General features: G+C 39.0%; 1 protein-coding gene across 1 annotated transcript in view; it reads right to left on the bottom strand.

Moving 5' to 3' along the window:
• Positions 1–20,973, bottom strand: part of LOC118801846 (ribonuclease inhibitor-like) — a 35,125-nt gene that overhangs the window by 7,055 nt on the left and 7,097 nt on the right. The window contains exon 4 of the mRNA XM_036562237.1: positions 13,016–13,189. Coding sequence (XP_036418130.1) covers positions 13,016–13,189 — 174 coding nt within the window. The remainder of the gene's footprint in view (positions 1–13,015; positions 13,190–20,973) is intronic.

The following is a 20,973-nucleotide window of genomic DNA, read 5'->3' as shown; positions in this document are numbered from 1 at the left end:
CAGTAGTTAGCCGAGATGCAGCAATGGTTATTTTATGGCTGTGAACAGTACACAGAATGGAATATAACTGCTCGCATAACAACTGATCTAAGATAAGATTAAAAAGGGGACAGAGTAACACAGCGAGACTGAATCATATAATGCATAATACCATATAATACCATGCGCAACAATTCTTAGGCTTATCATCAAATTGGTACAGTCCAGATATGACTAGATGTCGTTGTGCATCTGTGACAAAGACTCTGCCAGAGGTGTTGTGCTGACTGTTGGAATATATTGGGAAGTGTGTAACTGGTCATGTACATTCATGGTGGGGTTTGTTCCTCTGACTTCAGACTTTGTCTCAATTTTAGTTGAGTCAGGTAAGTTTGATGCAGGTAAGTGCACACTGTCAGACTTTTTTTTAATCACTGGCTTATTGATAATAGGCTGTGATTGTGAAATACCCCTCTCAGGCAGATGCCATGCCACAAAGCTGTCATGTGATTCTGCATGGAATGGGGAAGCTGTAGGTAAGAGTGGGTAGAGAGACCGCTTCTGGAGATAATTTTGCACTGCTTCAGCTTCCTCTAGTGCTTGCACCTCCACCACAGCCACATTCTTTTTGGAAATAATGGACACTGTGTCCTCCAGTTTAAAGATCACACAGCTTGTTTTTAGAGAATAGCTCAAAAGCCATCATATATGATAATATGGGGGGTGCCTTAGTGCACATGGCACGGGTAACTTGCAAATCTGTGAAGGCACCATTAATGCTGATCGATATATATATCAGCTCCACAATCAATTACAGACTGTAGTCCATCTGTTTCTCTGCATACTTTGTTAGCCCACTTTTACCCTGTTCTTCAGTGGTCAGGACCCCCATGGACCCTCACAGAGCAGGTACTATTTGGGTGGTGGATCATTCTCAGCACTGCAGTAACACTGACGTGGTGGTGTGTTAGTGTGTGTTGTGCTGGTCTGAGTGGATCAGATACAGTTTTTAAACACCCCAGTGTCACTGCTGGACTGAGAATAGTCCACCGACCAAAAATATCCACCCAGCAGCATCCTGTGAAAACTGATGAAAGACTAGAGGATGACCAATACAAACTGTGCAGCAGCAGATGAGCTATCGTCTCTGACTTTACATCTACAAGGTGGACTGACAAGGTAGGAGTGTCTAATAGAGTGGACAGTGAGTGGACACAGTTACTGCAGCGCTGAGAATGATCCACCACCCAAATAGTACCTGCTCTGTGAGGGTCCATGGGGGTCCTGACCACTGAAGAACAGGGTAAAAGCGGGCTAACAAAGTATCAGAGAAACAGATGGACTACAGTCTGTAACTGTAGAACTACAAAGTGCACCTATATAGTAAGTGGAGCTGATAAAATGGACAATGAGCGTAGAAACAAGGAGGTGGTCATTATGTTATGCCTGATCGGTGTGCAATGAGGCAAAAGCTTAAAATACAAGACAGAGCCCCTTTGATCTTATTGTGGGGGCCATCCTTATTAGAGAAGACTGACCAAGTCAGCAGAACAACACATGATCAATGCTAAATGAGAGCAGAACTTAAAAGCTTTCAGTCTTGGCTCATCTCAAGGTTTAAGTGATACCACTTACTCATCAAGGCACTTAATGTGACAAACAACAAGAAAAAACACATAGCAAGTCACCCAGATTGCAGATGTTTAAAACACAACAGTTTTAAAGGCAGTAATGTTTTAAAAAATAATCTGTAACTTTTAAAAATGTATTTCTTAATAAATTTTAAAATTGATTTATTTATTTGCTTACCAACTAAAACTGTGATGTGTTGAAAAAATGTTGTATAAGTGTATTTAAAACAAATATCTGGTTTAACAGTGTAGCTTTTCTATGAATCATGCTGTTCCTCTCACCTTAGCATTAAAGTTGTGTTTAAACGTATGTTCAATGCGATTTCTGTATTTCAACTAAGCAAATCAAACTGGGTTCCTTTCTTGCCACAGCTCTTAAATCAGTTTTTAGATCAGAAATCATAAGAAATTAAACAAACTATGAGCCTCCCTCACACTGTCCTCATTACCATCTATCTAACAAGGATCTAGACTCTACAGCTATATTTTCTCTCATTTACATATCATTTACATAAAGGTAGGCCTGCTTTGTCTAATTCTGTCAGGACCCTCCCACCCCCACCACTATCTCTCTTTCTCGCTTTCCCTCGTCTCATTTTATGTCTATTTGGCTCTTTTTGTTTCATTCTGTTAGGGTATCTTACTATCTTCTGTAAGACTTGTCTTAGTTAAGCATGCAGTCTGCTTATACAGATCTTTTGATGTGTTCAGATGACTTTTATTTTTTTATTTTGTTGTTGTTTCTTGCCACTTTTTACTAAAAATATATTGTTTGTTATTTTCTTTCTCATGATCCTGTAATACAGTCAGAAGTCTTTCAATTTCATCTGCAACATTTGCTCTTCTCTCAGTTTTCTAAATTTTACCATCAGAGAAATGTTTCTGTTCGTCATTCTCATATAAAATTACCAGAAATACACATACTGTACTAATAACAGGCAGAGTTGTAGTGCGTGTGCATGTGTGTGTGTGTTTGTGACTTGGCAGGAACAGGTTGTACAGTGTGTGAATGTGAGATAATGTAGTACAGTATGAGCTCTTATAAACATTTACACATTGTGTGCTTCCTACTGACCTTGTAAAAATTATTGTAATAATTTCCCAGCAATATAAAAATTCACATCCAAATCGCACCAAAATAATCTCACTCATTTGTGATGCGTTTGCGTCGATTTGTGCTTTTAAAAGAAACATTTGTGCTCTATCAATTCTAACAAATCGTTTGTTCATATTAAGTGAGCATTTTAACAAGTCACAAATTAACACGAGCACACGATACACTGAAAGACCAACATTAATGATTTATTCCTTATGATGTCAAGATGTTCCTTTATTCCTAATGATGTCATCATTTGTGACAAAAACTGTTTATCCAATAACTTAAGAATTAAACGAGCACAAACACTTCTTTTAAAGGCACAAACACAGCACAAATGAATAGTAGCATTTTTATTACATTTCTGACCACATTGGGGTCCAGCTTCACTGAGGTCTTAGAAATGTAATAATATTTCATATATTTTTCAACTGGTGAAAATCAAATTAGGCCTAATAATGTGATAACTTGCCCAGTACTGTGATGAAATATATTAACTAATAATGTAATAATATTTTTAGTAATAATGTATTATAACATTATTGGGAATTTATTACATTTTCAGATTGACCATGGGGATTGATTAAACATAGAAATTGATAATATTTTCCATTTTTTCAAGTGGGTGACACTTTCAAGGGCCCAGTTTCCCAAAAGCATCTTAGTATTCATCATCTTAACTTAGGGAGACAATGTGATGGTCACTCTATCATTTAAGATGTATCATCTTTGTGTTAAGATGCTTTTGTAAAACCAGTTAAGAGCAGATCTCAAAGAGCTCCTCCTGCTGTTTGCTTTGGTGTACACAGAAATCAACCCAGCATGGAACAAAGGAGCATCAATGAGACAAAGTCTTGGAAAAGTTAACTCTTCTATCAGGAAGAGCCTCCACTGTTAAGTCTACTTGTAAGTTTGGCTCAGGTCTCTGTTCATACTACAAGATGGTGATATGCTGTCAGACATTCAGCTGTGTGTGTGTGTGTAAGTGTTTATTTGCGTTTCTGAATATTTTTATTTTAGCTGGTCTGGACAATGTTATTCAGCTGTATTGCAACAGATGAAAGAAACAGTTATGAGAAAAACAGTAAATCAGTCAAATTTGACTGTAACACAACCAGAGGGCTAACAGTGGTATTTTCTGGAGGTGCAATCTAAAAAGGTAAAAAACACAAAGAGCCGTATTCTGAGTTTACAGCTTCAGTAAATTGGTCACTTAAGTTCAAAAGTTATCGGTAGTTACACAGAAAAAGTTCTTACCCATAGTCTACATTTTACCCATATAAAATAAGGTTTTGTCAGAGTTGTGGATGTAAACAGCTCTATAATGCTGTGATACAGAATATTCAGTCTAATACAAATACTCTACACAGTAATTCTGTCTGTTTCTTACTTGTTTTTTTAGTCTCACCGGAGACTACAGATAAAACATCATCAAAGACTTTATTCAATTCATCACAGAACTCAGCCCCTCAGTCTGTCTCAGTGGAGACAGAGTGGAGTTTTCTGGAGGGCAGAGGAGTTTTTTTCAAAGCTGTACTCCAGTGAGTATAGGGAGGTCCAGTCAGTGTCACAGCAGTTCTATGAGGGGTTACCACATGTGTTGGCCCAGCAAAATGAAGAGTTGATGCAAAGTGATTACTATGAAGGAGCTGTAGGTGACGTTGCAAGGCAAGGCTACTGGGAAGGTCCCAGGTATGGATGGTCTGTCCACTGAGTTTTATAAATCGTTTTGAGGGTTGGGGAGGATGTGCTGGCTGTGCTCAATGACAGTCTGTCAGGACTGTGGGAGGGCGGTCTTCACCCTACTGACCAAGAAAGGTGACCTCAGCTTAAAAACTGGAGGCCTGTGAGCTTGCTGTGTGCTGAATATAAAGTCCTCTCTAAAGTTTTGGCTAATCACTTAAAGAAGGTGATGGGGCAGGTCACACACACGGATCAGGCCTACTGTGTTCCTGGCAGATCAAGTTTTGATAATATATCTCTTATTAGAGATATCTTAGAAGTGTCTGGATTAAAGTATGGGTTTGGGCTCATTGCTTTAGACCAAGAAAAGGCTTTTGATCAGGTTGAGCATCAGTACATGCGGGATACTTTTGAGGCATTAGGTTTCTCTCCTAGCTTTATTTCAATAGTGAGGGTGCTCTATAGGAAGCGTCTTAGAAGATGTGTGTGTGTGTGTGTGTGTGTGTGTGTGTGGGTGCTCTATAGTGACACTGAGAATGTGCTGAAGGTCAAAAGTGGTTTGTGTGCTCCTTTTAAAGTCGGGATGGGAACTAGACAGGGTTACTCACTGTTGGGAATGCTGTATGCCATAGCTATTGAGCCCATGCTCCATCTTCTCAGAAGAGAATTTAGTGGAGTTCAGGTAGCCAAGGATATTCCACCTTTTTATCTGGCGGCCTATGCTGATGATGTGGTTGTAGGGATTACTGGAGATAGGGATGCCAAAACTTTAGGTGGCATTATACAAGATTTTAAAATTCTTTCTTCGGCAAAGATTAACTGGGGAAAAAGTATGGGTTTGTTGGTGGGGGATTGGCAAGGAGGAGAGCCAGCATTGCCAGGGGGGCTGGTTTGGTCTAGGGGAAGTTTTAAATATCTGAGGGTGTTTCTAGTTGCCTAGACTATTAAGGGGGTTTTACAAGCTGTACGGGACAGGCTGGAAAATGGTGCTGGCTTTACATCTTTATGCGTATGTCTTTTAGGGGAAGGACACTAATAGTTCATGTAGAAATGTACTGCTCTGTAATGTGTTTAGTGTTGTGTTATATGTCATTATATTCAGTATTGTGTGTGTCTGTACTGTGACTGTATTTAGAACATTCTGTTCTGCCTATCCTTGTTTATCCTTACATGGTCATGTCTGTCACACATGTCACTTGTCATGTATAGACTGGGCCTAATATTGGCATCAGTCCAGCAATAAAAGTTCATCAGCCCATTGTCTTACGGGCTGGCTAGGTGTCTGGTACCCGCACACAAATGAATAAACTTCACTTCTTCAGACATCAGGCTGGTTCCCCTGGTACAGTAGGTTATTCTCCTCTCGTTGACAGAACAGACGGGAAGACCACCGTAGTGTTGCCGTAACCCCACGTCAGGAGAAAAGTGTACCACACAGAGGGGCGGTCGGGATTCACCTGACAGGTCTGATAACGTTTTCATTGTCAGAGTGGATGAACTGTTATGTAAACATATAGACTCATCTAGTTTGGACAAATGGTTTCAAAAGAAAGTGCCTGTTTCTCCAGATAAAATATGGTCCCTAGATGAGAAGCTACATATGTCATTCTGGCAAACAAGTAGTGAGCAAACTCACAGAGCATGCCATAATGCACGCTGCCTCCAAGGCAAAATAGGCCTGTGGAAGTATAAGCATAAGGAAAAGTTTGATGCAAGCTTTAAAATTAGTCTAGAACAACCCTGTCTGATACAGTGACTGGGACTAACTCCCTGGTAAACTGAGGGTCGAGTTTCAGATACAACTGAAGCTGTGTTTAGTCCAAAGTAGTACTGACCTCTGCCCTGTATTGGGGTGTGTACAAGTTTTTATGATTGTCCTGTGTTGTCATGGTGGCATTAGGTGTCATCAATCAGCTCAAGGGGCGAGTTCTCATAGTTCTATTTTTTTAATGTCTGAACTGGTCCAAATCCCTTGCAGACTGTGGCTTACTAAAGGTTGAACATGTCAAACTGACTGGGTACTCTTCCCCCGAATACCAAGCACTATCCAATTAATAATGCGTCACAAAACATTGGTCCATCCACAATATTTAATGGATTGTGTCTTGAACATTGTTTTCTCTATATTCAATATGACAAATGGATTTTGATTAGTGCTTCTGCATGAAGATTATCAACCATGGCATGGCTTTCGATACATCCTTCTTTTTTTAAACAGGCGCATATTAATCAATCCTCTGTTCAGTAGGACAGCTGGTTTTACAGGCTCAGGAGTCAATTTTACCTGACTGTTGTGCCACTGTATATACTATTTCACCACCTGTTACAGTAGCACAGCTGTGATTGTGCAATTATTGATGACCTTGAATTGAGGTTTATGTGAAAACCTGTTTAACCACTATACGATCTAACTAAAACAGAAGATCAGAAAACTGAGTTTCAGATAAACGATGACTATTGGGACTACTGTTCACCTTGTATGTTCCAGGATCACTAGGGTTTGTGTCTAGCCCATGTTTTATTACTGTGCTAAAATAGACACGGTCGCACTTGGAACGTCACCTTGCCTGAGAGCAACCCAGGCAACCCATTTGTGTGTTTTTGTGTCTATTTGTTCCTCCTATCGTTATGGATCCGGTTCTAACTGAAATGTCCATACTGAGTTTCCTCGTGGCTCTTAAACCGCAGGATTGTTTCAGTGACAACATGAAGGTGGGGTAACTAGATTGTGATTTTAACTGCCCTAATATAGTGACCAAAAGGCCACCTGTAAATGCTATTTCAGATCATTTGGTGGAATTGGAATACGATTCATCTGATCATGACTGTGAAATGCTAGTTCCTTGTTCTGTACAAAGTACGTATGCTGAAATGCCTTAGCCAAACACTAATGTTGAATTAAATGGAGATCTGTGGCAGGTTTTGTTTTACACAAGGCTGGAGGCTTGGAACTGGAGGGGAGTGCTTTTTACTATAAACTGATCAACTGGCTTTTATTTGGATTTCCTTCTTTTTAATGTCAGTGTTTTTAAAGCATGGCAATTGCACAAGTCGTAGAAGCAACTTCTCTTATGACTCCATTTACTGGCTTCTGCGGGAGCCAGTTATCCATGGAGCTTGACTGTCATTCGCAGAAAGAGGGGCTCGAAGCCTGTCTGAGAGGATTAGGAAGGTGGGTCTGGTCACGGTGAGGCACCTGGCGGAGACTGCTGCAGTGGATCTCAACGACGCAGAGGCACTGGCACAGAGACTTGGTATGAGGTCCAGCAGAGTTACCATGCAGATGCTCTGCAAGGTTCAATACCGTTCACCTGCCGAGAGTTCCATTGCTTCAGTTTGATAAGCATAGCAGACCAAGCGGCCATTTATTGCCGACTGAGGAGTTTACAAATGTTATTTCTTGACGTCTGACTTTACAATTTTGATTGTTGTATTTATGTAAAGTATTTAACATATTTGTGTTTGTTGATCTCTAAAAATTGTTTCTGTGAGGAAATTTTGGCAGTTCGTTTGACGTAGCAGCCTCCACATTGTGGCACAGGATGATGGTTTTGAAGCCTCCCAGGGAGCTCCAAAGAACTGAAAGGTTACAGAAGAAAATGGTAGAATTTTTTGAAGTGGACAACACTGGATTCAGGCAGCTCTGCTTTTTCTACCGGTAGTGGAAGGAGGGCAAGGCCTGGTGGACATACAGAGCCGAGTGAGGGCCTTTCAGCTGCGGTCGGCAAAAAAGCTGCTTTACCAGCGAGATGCGCTGTGGGCTCAGACAGCCAGTAAAATCCTGCATAGAGCAGGGAGTTTCAAATATGACCTTAGATGTTTTGGATAGGACTGGCTTGTCTGGTCTCACTCCTTTTTATTGATCACTTCTACTAGTCTGGAGGATAGTTTTTGAGGTGTCCAGAAATGTCTAAAGTTCGACAGAGAGGATACTGGAAGAACCATTACTGTGCTCATTGATACAGACTAGACAGTTGTCCTCAGCTAGCTTGAGAGCATGCCTCTTGGGGAAGGGGTGTACAAAGCTGGGGCACTGCATGGATTTTACTGGGAACTTAGAGAGGTGACTGGACTGCAGGGTGGTCACTAGATTATTTGAAGAGGTAAAATCAGCCGTTCCTTGATGTGTCAGAGGAGGAATACAGAGACAGCAAGCAAAATGACTTTCTGCTCCTTGCATAGATGTCACATTGGCAATTCAAGTGGATCCAGATGAGGAGAGTCCTACCAGAAACATTGTTCCATATCCTGGAGCTGGGACAGTTTCAAGTGGTCTCAAAGAAGGTTATGTACTATGCCTGTGTCTAATTGGCACATCAGACTGATCTGAGGCATCAGAGATCGGGGTGGCTGGAGTTGTTCAGACCAGACTTCCCCCTGAGGGACAGGTGGAGATCCTGGTATAAACCCCCTATAGAGAAGCGTTCAGCTGATCTACACTGGAGGATTATTCATGGGGCAAAATCTACAGACAGACATTTGGTTCACCTGAATCCATCAGTGGGGGACAGTGTAGATTTTGTGGTCAGAAGGAATCGACTGAGGGTCTGTTTTTGCGCTGTGATAGGTTAAGTGGTTTGCTTCTGTTTTTAAAAGGCTGATTTGATGTCTTCAGTGAGAAATTTTCTGAAAGAATTTTATTGCTGGGGTGAAGTACAGGACTCATATGCAGAAGAAAATGTATTTTAAATCATAATGTAGGGACAGCAAAATTGGCTATATGGACGACAAGGAAGAAAAAGGCCACAGGTCCTTGTTGTATGAATCCTGAGTTGATGTATGAAAATGGTTGATGGCAGGGCAATTAGAGTGGAATATGAATATTACAGGCTGGTAGATCAGGTAGAGGCGTTCATTCATGTGTGGGGACAGATTGATGATCAACTACGCACTGTTGCCTCACAGCAAAAAGGACCTGGGTTCAGTTCCCTGGCCGGGGAGACCAGGGTCCTTTCTGTGTGGAGTTTGCATGTTCTCCCTGTGTCTGTGTGGGTTTCCTCTGGGTGCTCCAGTTTCCTCCTACAGTCCAAAGACATGCAGTCAGATAAATTGGAGATGCTGAATTCCCCCTAGCTGTGAGTGTGTGTTTGATAGTATATATCTGTGTTTCTACCCTGTGATGGACTGGTGATCTGTCCAGGGTGTATCCTGCCTTCTGCCGAATGACTGCTGGAATAAGCAGTTTAGAAAATGTGTGTGTGTGTGTGTAAATCTGGATGGATCTGCTGTCATAAGAGTATAATTATATTGGTGGAATAAAGCTGTGTTAAATCTCTCTCTCCCACTCAGTCTGTCACTCTCTGGCTCTCTCTCTCTCACACTCAGTCTGTCTCTCCCTCCGCAGTCTGTCTCTCTTTCTCTCCCCTCAGTCTCTTTGTCTCAATCTCTCATTGTCTCTCCCCCTCAGTCTGTCTCTCATTGTCTCTCCCTCAGTCTCTCTCTCTCTCTCGCCTGCATGGTTGTGAGTGAGTGGTGCGGCTCTGAGTGTGAGAGCACGTGCAGACTGTTTGGTCTGTCTGAGTGTGTTTCCCCACTCTTTCTCTTACTTCCCCATCACTATTTGTTTCCTAGTTTCAATTTAATTCTGTGACAGTAATATCTGTTGTTTGGGTGGTTTAGGAGACTAGTGGGGGTCAGTGGCCGGCGTCCTGCACTGGATGCCATGGCAGGCTGGGAGAGTAGCGTTTGAACGGTATTAAAATTGCCGCAGGTGCTAATGTTACAGTGGAGGAGCGTAGTCTCACAGTGGGGAAAGTTGTGGGGCATGACAGCATATACTGTTACCAAATTAGAAAGTTCTACTCAGCTGCAAATCACCGCTGCTGAAATGTGTCTTTTAGGCAACATCTTTCAGGATTCTGAAAGATAATGCGATGAACTGAATGCTTCCTTCAAATTTAGAGTTGAGAACTTTGATTACACTGTATTGACTACATTTGCCACCACAGAGACTCTCAAATGCTTTGGCTGTGGAAGAGAAGGTGGAGATGGAGGAGAACGCTGACAGAGAAAAAGAACTGAAAATGTTACTGATATAGTTGATTTAGTGTTAGACGGCCACCAGACCATGCTGGATGACTCTGCTAACCCTGTTACTAAAAGAAAAAAGCCCATCACAGTCAGTATCAGACTCGCAGTGTATAGAAAGCTGATGATGGTGCAGCCCCTAAAACTGATAATGCTGAAAACAACTTATCTGACTCCAACATCTCATTGTGTTCACAGACTTGCGGTTCTAGAAAAAATTATACCTTGAAAATAAAGAGATTTTTTGGAGAGCACAAAACATGTTAAAGGGGTGCGAGTGGAAGACCATTTCCCAGATTGTGTGGGTTTGTACAGTCAGTGTTTACTTAGGGCTTACTATCCAGGAGATTTTCTGCCTAAAGAAGATAGTGGCCAAACTAAATCAGATAGTGGCCAAACTAAATCAGCTCACTGATGACAGTAGTGAGATGGCATAAATATTCCCTCAGAGTTTTGTGTTGTGGAGTGCTGGCTGTGTTGTTTTTATGCTTTCTTTTTAACATGAATGAGTTCAAGGTGGCGACATTAAATGTTAATGGAACCACAGATGCTAATAAGAGAGCACAGCTGTTTGAGTTGATTAAACATATTGATGTAATGTTTGTCCAAGAAACACACAGCGATGAGCAGAACACTGTAGACTGGCCGAAGGAAAATGATGGGAGGGCCTTTCTTAGTCACATAGCCACATAATGGGAGGTAGAATTTTAAAAGTTTGTGCCATTTTTGAACCTTGTGCCTTTGTCTTTCTGTGTGTATATGCACCTGCAGTGGGGTAGACCGGATGCTGTTTTTAGATGCTCTGTGCAAAACACTGGATGGCTGCAGAAGTGATGATTATTTAGTTTTAGCCGGTGATTTTAACTGTACTGAGTCAAATGCAGATAGAAACCATCTAGAACCACACGCAGCAGTTCAACAAAAACAGTATACATGGGCACATACAAGAAATAACCTTATTTCTCTAGCAAGACTAACTTTTTTAAGCATCATCTTAATGTTTTTATAAATTGATGAATCTCACCAGTTGCTTTGTCTGACCACAGTTTAGTCCACTGTACAATGGGTGTGAGGCACACTAAGCCACAAGGGTTGAATTGGGTATGAGAAGGTTTTAAGTACTCAGAGGTGTTTTTAGGTGACCAACAAACAGAACAAAGAAACTGGGAGGGGCACCTTGAGAAAGTCAAGGGCCGTCTTTGTAGATGGACCATTCGTCTTATAAAGGACATGTCTTTATCTGTTATAATTTGGCAGCATCATCTTTGTGGCACAGACTAGTGTGTTAAGATCCTCATCCAAGGTTATTGTCCAATATTCAAACTGCACTGGTGGATGTCTTCTGGGATAAGCTGCATTGGTGTGCTGTTCTTGTCCAAAGAGGAGGGAGGACAAGGAGTCATACATTTGGCAAGCAGAGTTGCAGCTTTTTGTCTCCAGTTCCTCCAGAGACTTCTTACTGGACCAAGGAACCTGGTGTGGAGGCCCCTGGGTTGTGTTTTACTCCTTGGTGGGTGAGGCTGGGTGATCTAAACATGGATTTAACTTTGTTTCTGATGGATCCAAAGAAGCTACCGCTGACAAATCTGCTGTCTTTTAATGGAGAACTTTTTAAGGTGTACAACAGCAAAGGGGCACAACCTCTTCATACTGGCTTCTAAAAGAACCCCTGGAAAAAGGGGCACGTCTGCATGTGATGAATGAAATTAATCCTTCAATAGAAAGGACACTGTGCTGCAATGGACTGCAAACGTCAGGGGATCTAAGTGGTACTGATCTGAAGGATGTGTAGCTGCATGCCAAGGTGTATCTTACTTTAAGCTTTTGTCTTTTAGAATTTATTTTTCATTATTTTGGTACAGTTTTTACACAGTTTACATCAGTTTTTATTTTGGATTTTAACTACACTCAGAAATATAGAGCACAGTGTCAACTACTGAATTCTGTACCTGGGCAAGCAAAAATGGCAAGCTTTAGTTTTATTAACAGATTATTTCCAATTTCCAGATTGTGGACACACAAAAAGTCACTGAATTATTCAAGTAGTTTTCTAATGAACTACTTATTTACTTCTACTTCAGTAATGTTTATTAATACTGTACTGAATAATCACTACAGTAACAGTACTTTAACATAAGACATTTCCAGTCTGATATCGTTATTGGCTGAAGAAGCTGGTATGAAGCACATCTGAATTTCCTGAAGACCTCACACATTGAGCTTTAATTCAGCCACACTTTGTTGTTTCATTAGAATTTCAGGAAAAAAATGTAGTCACAGCAAACAGTCAGTTAAGTGGATCATGCTAGAGAAAGCAAACCATTTTTGGGAAATTATGACAACACTGGATTCTACAGATAAACAGAAGTACAAGCAAAAGTATGCGTGTGTGTGTGTGTGTGTGTGTGATAAACAGTGGTATTTTAGAAGCTTGTTGTGTTTGTCTTACTCATTCTCTCTTTGTTTTGTAATGTGTGCGTGTGTGTGCGCGCGTGTGTGTGTGTGTGTGTGTGTGAGACACAGAGACAGAGAGAGAGAGAGAGAGAAAGAGAGAGAGAGAGAGAGAGCGTATGAGTGTATAGTGAGATAATGATCTTACCTCAGTTTCTCCAGTTTACAGTGTGGACTCTTCAGTCCCTCACAGAGCTTCTTCACTCCTGAATCCTGTAGTTTGTTGTTACTCAGGTCCAGTTCTCTCAGGTTTGAGTTCTCTGAGCTGAAAGCTGAGGCCAGAACTGCACAGCTGTACTCTGTGAGACCAAGACTACACAGCCTGGAAGAGAAATGACACAAAAATACTTCAGTCTCTCACACACCCAAACATTAAAAACAATCTTTATAAATATGTTCTCTTAAAACACTCACAGCAGGTTAAAGTATCTACTATTGCACAAATGAAACTACAAAACAGCATTAAGGCCACAAACAGGACTACTCTCCATATATTTACACTAATGGAACATACAAGATCAGGTGACCAAGGTTAGGATGTAACAGAATACAAGGATTGGAAATACCTATTCAGAGGCCAGACTGGAAAGGCTTATATAGATTATTTCTGCTGAGAAAATCCTGAATCCTTTTTGAAGTTGAGTAATTTAGGAGAAAGAGGACTGTGCTATAGTAGGGAAGTGCTGCTAGATACTGTTAATTTTATTCCTAAAGAAATCCTGAAAAGGCTGGCACTGAAACCAGGGAGCAGGGGGTTTACACTCTGTTTAGGACCATACACAAAGAACAACTTAGCGAGGGGTGGAAACTCATTCACTGCAGCTGAAGTCGAGGGAGGTGTGGGAAAGAAGTGAGACGGCTCGCCGTGGTTGGCTACCCATGCCAGTCAGGCGTCCAATCAACTAGAGGAAAGTTCAACCAAGTCTAAAGACCACAGTTCAGAGATCCAGAGTTAAACAAAGTTCAAAAGTCAGAGATCCAAAAATACAGTCCAGAGAGAGACAGTAAAACAAAAAAACAAACAAAGAGAAGGCACTGAGAAGAAGCGACAGCAACGATGTGCTCAGCGTACTCTCAACTGGAAGCTAAAATGTGTGGCGAAAAATGAATGCTAGTGCGAACGCCAACTAGCAGGCAACAAGTCGTATTCTACTCATACACATTAGTTGTTCTGAATATGTCTGCATGTCTTGCAACACAGACAACTCAGAAACAACTGACAACAAATTTTACAGTGAGTAGGCTTTTTTCAATGAATGCGCAAGACTGTAACTAAAGTGAAACATTTATTCTTAGTAAGCACTGCCTTGACCTTCATAAGTGGCTTACAAATAATATTCCAAGGTTATAAACTGTTAAAAGTTATTATCTACTTTTCAGTCAACTATTCCCTTAACACACTGCTGTTAATACGGACACTGTCATTAAAGCAGAAAATAAGGTGTTCTGGTGAGTAAGAGAATTCAGATGTATAGAATACAGTTAGGTAGATGATTATTCATACACACATCAATAAACCCTCCATAACTGTTCCTGAGATGAACTGAGTAGCTCTTACCGAGGACAGTAAAGACTCTCAGAGCACTTAAGGACGTTCTGATCAGAGGTGGGACTGAGCAGTGAGGCACTCTACTGCTATCTATTATTACATAATCACATGCAGACACAGCAGAGCATCACATTACACATTACAACCTCTCACTTTAGTACACACTCAGTTTAGAAAGAAATCACTACATTATTGAACATTTCTAACTAAGACTAACATCACAATACAGCCCCTCTCTATAATAAACACTCAGTTTAGACTGAATTCACTACATTATAGAACATTTCTAACTAAGACAAACATCACACTACAGCCTATCTCTCTAATAAACACTCAGTTTAGACTGAATTCACTACATTATAGAACATTTCTAACTAAGACAAACATGACACTAAAGCCTATCTCTCTAATAAACACTCAGTTTAGACTGAATTCACTACATTATAGAACACTTCTAACTAAGACAAACATGACACTAAAGCCTATCTCTCTAATAAACACTCAGTTTAGACACAATTCACTACATTATAGAACATTTCTAACTAAGACTAACATCACACTACAGCCTATCTCTCTAATAAAGACTCAGTTTAGACTGAATTCACTACATTATAGAACATTTCTAACTAAGACTAACATCACACAACAGTGTTTCTCTTTAATAAACACTCAGTTTAAACAATTGACTACATTATAGAACATTTCTATCTAAGACTAACATCACACTACAGCCTCTCTCTTTAATAAAGACTCAGTTTAGACACAATTCACTACATTATAGAACATTTCTAAGACTAACATCACACTACAGCCTATCTCTCTAATAAAGACTCAGTTTAGACACAATTCACTACATTATAGAACATTTCTAACTAAGACTAACATCACACTACAGCGTTTCTCTTTAATAAACACTCAGTTTAAACACAATTGACTACATTATAGAACATTTCTAACTAAGACTAACATCACACTAAAGCCTATCTCTCTAATAAACACTCAGTTTAGACTGAATTCACTACATCACAGAACATTTCTAACTAAGACTAACATGACACTAAAGCCTATCTCTCTAATAAACACTCAGTTTAGACTGAATTCACTACATTATAGAACATTTCTAACTAAGACAAACATGACACTAAAGCCTATCTCTCTAATAAAGACTCAGTTTAGACTGAATTCACTACATCACAGAACATTTCTAACTAAGACTAACATCACACTACAGCCTCTCTATTTAATGAACGTTCAGTTTAGACTGAATTCACTACATCATGAAACATTTCTAACTAAGACTAACATCACACTACAGCCTATCTCTATAATAAACACTCAGTTTAGACTAAATTCACTACATTATAGAACATTTCTAACTAAGACAAACATGACACTAAAGCCTGTCTCTCTAATAAACACTGAGTTTAGACACAATTCACTACATTATAGAACATTTCTAACTAAGACTAACAACACACAACAGTGTTTCTCTTTAATAAACACTCAGTTTAAACACATTTGACTACATTATAGAACATTTCTAAGACTAACATCACACTACAGCCTCTCTCTTTAATAAACACTCAGTTTAGACACAATTCACTACATTATAGAACATTTCTAAGACTAACATCACACTAGCCTTTCTCTTTAATAAACACTCAGTTTAAACACAATTGACTACATTATAGAACATTTCTATCTAAGACTAACATCACACAACAGCGTTTCTCTTTAATAAACACTCAGTTTAAACACAATTGACTACATTATAGAACATTTCTAACTAAGACAAACATGACACTAAAGCCTATCTCTCTAATAAACACTCAGTTTAGACTGAATTCACTACATTATAGAACACTTCTAACTAAGACTAACATCACACTACAGCCTCTCTCTATAATAAACACTCAGTTTAGACTGAATTCACTACATTACAGAACATTTCTAACTAAGACTAACATCACACTACAGCCTATCTCTCTAATAAACACTCAGTTTAGACTGAATTCACTACATTATAGACCATTTCTAACTAAGACTAACATCACACTACAGCCTCTCTCTATAATAAACACTCAGTTTAGACTGAATTCACTACATTACAGAACATTTCTAACTAAGACTAACATCACACTACAGCCTCTCTCTCTAATAAACACTCAGTTTAGACTGAATTCACTACATTACAGAACATTTCTAAGACTAACATCACACTACAGCCTCTCTCTCTAATAAACACTCAGTTTAGACTGAATTCACTACATCATAGAACATTTATAACTAAGACTAATATCACACTACAGCCTCTCTCTCTAATAAACACTCAGTTTAGACTGAATTCACTACATCATAGAACATTTATAACTAAGACTAATATCACACTACAGCCTCTCTCTCTAATAAACACTCAGTTTAGACTGAATACACTACATTATAGAACATATCTAAGACTAACATCACACTACAGTATCTCTCTATAATAAACACTCAGTTTAGACTGAATTCACTACATTATAGACCATTTCTAACTAACACTAACATCACACTACAGCCTCTCTCTTTAATAAACACACAGTCTAGACACAATTCACTATATTATAGAACATTTCTACCTAAGACTAACTCAATAAACTCAATAAACAATCATTTTAACTTACATATCAATAATCCTTCAGATAGTAATGCATTAGAATTCATTAGACTTCTAGAGACATTTGATTTGAAGCAGCACATGGGCAGCACTACCCACAAGCTTGGTCACATCCTGGATCTGGTCATCAGTAAAGGTTTAAATACAAATGTGTCTCAAATCTCAGATGTTTTCATATCAGATCATTTCTGTATTTTCTTTCAAATCAATTTAGAAGTAAAGAAGAAAGCACCTGAAAGTTACTTTAAAAAAACGTTACATAGACTCAGAAACAGTTGAAAAGTTTAAAACTGTTTATAATAGTTCAGCGAATACAGATCTGACTCCATCCTGTAATGATCTAGTCTCCGATCTAAGTGCTAGATTATGGGAAACTCTTGACATTCTCGCTCCAGTAAAAAGGAATAAAAGTTTGTGTACTCTTAAAAATCCATGGATGAATGCGGAAATACGCCAGCTTAAGAGAAACTGTCGTAAATCAGACGCTTATGGAGGAAAACTAAACTGCAGGTACACAATGATATTCTCAAAGATCAGATCTCAGTCTATAATAATGCTATGAAAATATCCAGACAGTCATATCTCTCCAGTGTAATTAACAGACATAAAGATAATACCAAAATCCTTTTTTCCACCATGTACCGACTAATTAACCCTAACTTGTCTGCTAGTGCATTTCATGATGATTTATCTGCTAAAATCTGTGAAGAGTTCGCAATTCATTTCCAAAATAAAATACATCTGATACGACAGGGAGTAGCTCAGCAGACTCAAACAAGCTCCTATAATGTTCCTGATAAGCCACCTACATCAGTAATGACATCTTTCTCTGTTATCAACTATGAGGAGCTCACAACTATTTTAAACAAACTCAGTTCATCCACATGTGATCTTGACCCTGTTCCTACTTCATTCCTTAAGATGGTTTTTGATTGTGTTCACAATGATGTTTTAACTATTGTAAATTGTTCTCTGTAAACAGGTGTTTTTCCAGATGCTTTCAAAACTGCCCTGGTGAAGCCTCTGCTAAAAAAGAGTAGCATGGACCCTTCCATACCAAATAATTTTAGACTGATTTCAAACCTACCTTTTCTAAGTAAAGTCTTAGAAAAAGTTGTTTTCAAACAACTAAATGTGTATCTAATATCAAACAGGTTATATGAGAAGTTTCAGTCAGGTTTTCGTTCTGACCACAGTACAGAGACAGCACTGGTTCACTTTATGAATGACCTCAGGCTCAGCGCTGATGCACAAAACCCTTCTATTTTGGTTTTATTAGATCTTAGTGCAGCCTTTGATACCGTTGACCACAAGATTTTACTCCAGCGTCTTGAATGCTGGGTCGGCCTCTCGGGCACAGTTTTAGAATGGTTTAAATCATATTTAAGTAATAGGCAGTTCATGGTTTCACTTGGAAATCATTCATCAAAAAGATTTGACATTACTTGTGGAGTCCCCCAAGGTTCAGTCTTAGGGCCTTTATTTTTCTCTTTGTACATGCTACCTCTAGGTGATGTCATTAGGAAGCATAGTATAAATTTTCATAGCTATACTGACGACACCCAGTTATACATTTCCATTCCTTCTGAAGATCAAGACTCTGTAGACAGACTGACCAGCTATGTGGCAGATAGAGAGAGAGACAAAGAGAGGGAGAGAGAGAGAGAGAGAGAGAGAGAGAGAAAGAGACAGAGAGAAAGATGTTACATGAATGGAATCGAAAATAAATATTCACATGCTTTGGAACTTCAGCTTGCCTCAAAGTGACTCACTGCAGTAAAAAACAAAGGAAAAATGACTGGATGTTATCGCTGGTGGTCTATATTACTGACAATCACAGTTTAACTAGAAAATATCATGCAAATTATTTGTTGATATAGCCCAGGCCTAGTGTATAATGTTTTAGGAACTTCTAGACAGTATAAACATTTGGAAATGTTGAATTTTTAAAAATAAACTTTAAATTGATAAAAAGCTAAAAAATATCTGCTAAAAAGAAAAACAGTTAAAATATCTTGAAATGCGAAAAATGACAATAATTAAATAGCATGGATAGTGTGAATGTTTGGAAAACCAGATAGGGTGAATGTTTGGAACACAATGATGTACTTTTCACTAAAAAGGCTACTTACTAGTGGCAGTTGCTTAAAGACTACACAGAAAGCACGGCTTCATCATAATGTGGCAATTAAATGGTTAAAAATGAGTGTTTACTGCTCATAACTCATAGTGCAATTCAGTATTTTTAGTGAAGTGTGAAATATCTACATGAGTGAACTCAGGCGCTGTTTGTTTAATTAACGCAAGCTGCATCTAATACAGACCATACTGTCTATCAGGGGTTCTTCACGTGGAGGTTGCAACGTGGTTCTGCGGGTGCAAGAGTACTGCTAGAGTGGTACTACAAAGCTATACATACCTTATAAAACACAGAGAAAATAATTTTGAGTGGCTGGCTAAAAAGCCATGTCATTTGAAAGGGAAAACAACTTGAAAATATGAAAAATTTATTTGGTTCCGGTAGCGTTACATTTCACTTCGCACAGAGGTGAACTTTAACCCTGCAAATTTGCCAACCCTGGAAGTGTCAGCCGATAGAAAACTAAATGCTGAGCTTTGGTGTCTTTTTTTCTGAAAAATACTAAACAGAGAAATGTTCCTCAGTCAATATAATGTTGCGTATCACTTGAAACCATTTACCGAACTACACGCTCCCTCCAAAACCATTTTTGATTTTAAAAGAAATCACGGCATGGCTCAGTGTGTGTTTATGAATAGACTAAGTTTCTTTGGCACTGACAAACACTATTTATACTGCACTACATTTACAATTTATAATGCGTGATAAACATGGTTATACTGCATGGTGTGTCATACCACTTAGTGCAATACCTGCTCTCATGTAAATGCACCAAATCTGTCGTATATGCTATATGCTGTGTAAATATGCAAAAAGATGGACTTTTATTCCTACTTTCTCATACTTTACTCTAACTTATGTCTAATTTTTATTTCTGCATAATTTATGTGTATTTTTATTTCTATTTTTATTTCTCCCTACAATGTCAGTTTATGTGTATTTATATGTCTTGCTACTGTAACACTGCAATTGCCATCCACCCATCCATCTGAAACACTGCCTGGATGATATTTGTATTAAAATTCAGTCATGTTACTTTCTCTTCAAGACTTTTCGATGATTTTGGTATTCACAAATGCTTTCTGGGTGGTCAGGAGCAGGAGTACATTTTCTCTGTACTTTTGTTAGACTACAAAAACTTTAATGACTGTGGAAACTTATGTGAAAAATGTTTTACAAACATTTTATGCAAAATTCATTCTGCCCAGGTTTCATGAATGAGGCCAAATGTCTAATTAACCCACTTTGCAGATGCATGTATAAAGTGATTCTAATATGCTGCTCCTGTGCACCTTCACAGGTTTCAGATGATTAGTAGGAAACTGAGAATCTGAAAAAAGAATGAAACCAGTGACAGACGTGTCCAGAATGATGATCAGAGCTGTAGACTGATAAATCTCTAACATCTCTAACATCTCTTCACACTCCATCCCTTCTCTCTACATAACAGCTAAAGGTCTCACAGTAATTAACTCATGAAAAACTACAGGAGAGAAGCCCCTGGGGCTGGACCCCCTTTGTCTGTGTCCTGCTACCCTGATTTTAGTAAATATTGTATTATGTACATTTTATTTTTGTTTTATTATGCAGAATTCATGGAAAGTATCTGGAAAACAGCTCATATCATTGTTTAACGTAAGACAGATGAGGCTTCAGACCTTGATAATTATACACCAATCTAGAAACTGTCATGCTTATCCAACATTGCAGAAACCTCAGTAAATGTTCAACTGGTGTTGTTTCTTTATGCAGACTCGGTCT

This window comes from Colossoma macropomum, unplaced genomic scaffold, assembly GCF_904425465.1.
Source record: "Colossoma macropomum unplaced genomic scaffold, Colossoma_macropomum, whole genome shotgun sequence".
Taxonomy (NCBI): domain Eukaryota; kingdom Metazoa; phylum Chordata; class Actinopteri; order Characiformes; family Serrasalmidae; genus Colossoma; species Colossoma macropomum.
The sequence above is the reverse complement of the archived record's forward strand: the minus strand, read 5'-3'. Positions and strand labels throughout refer to the sequence as shown.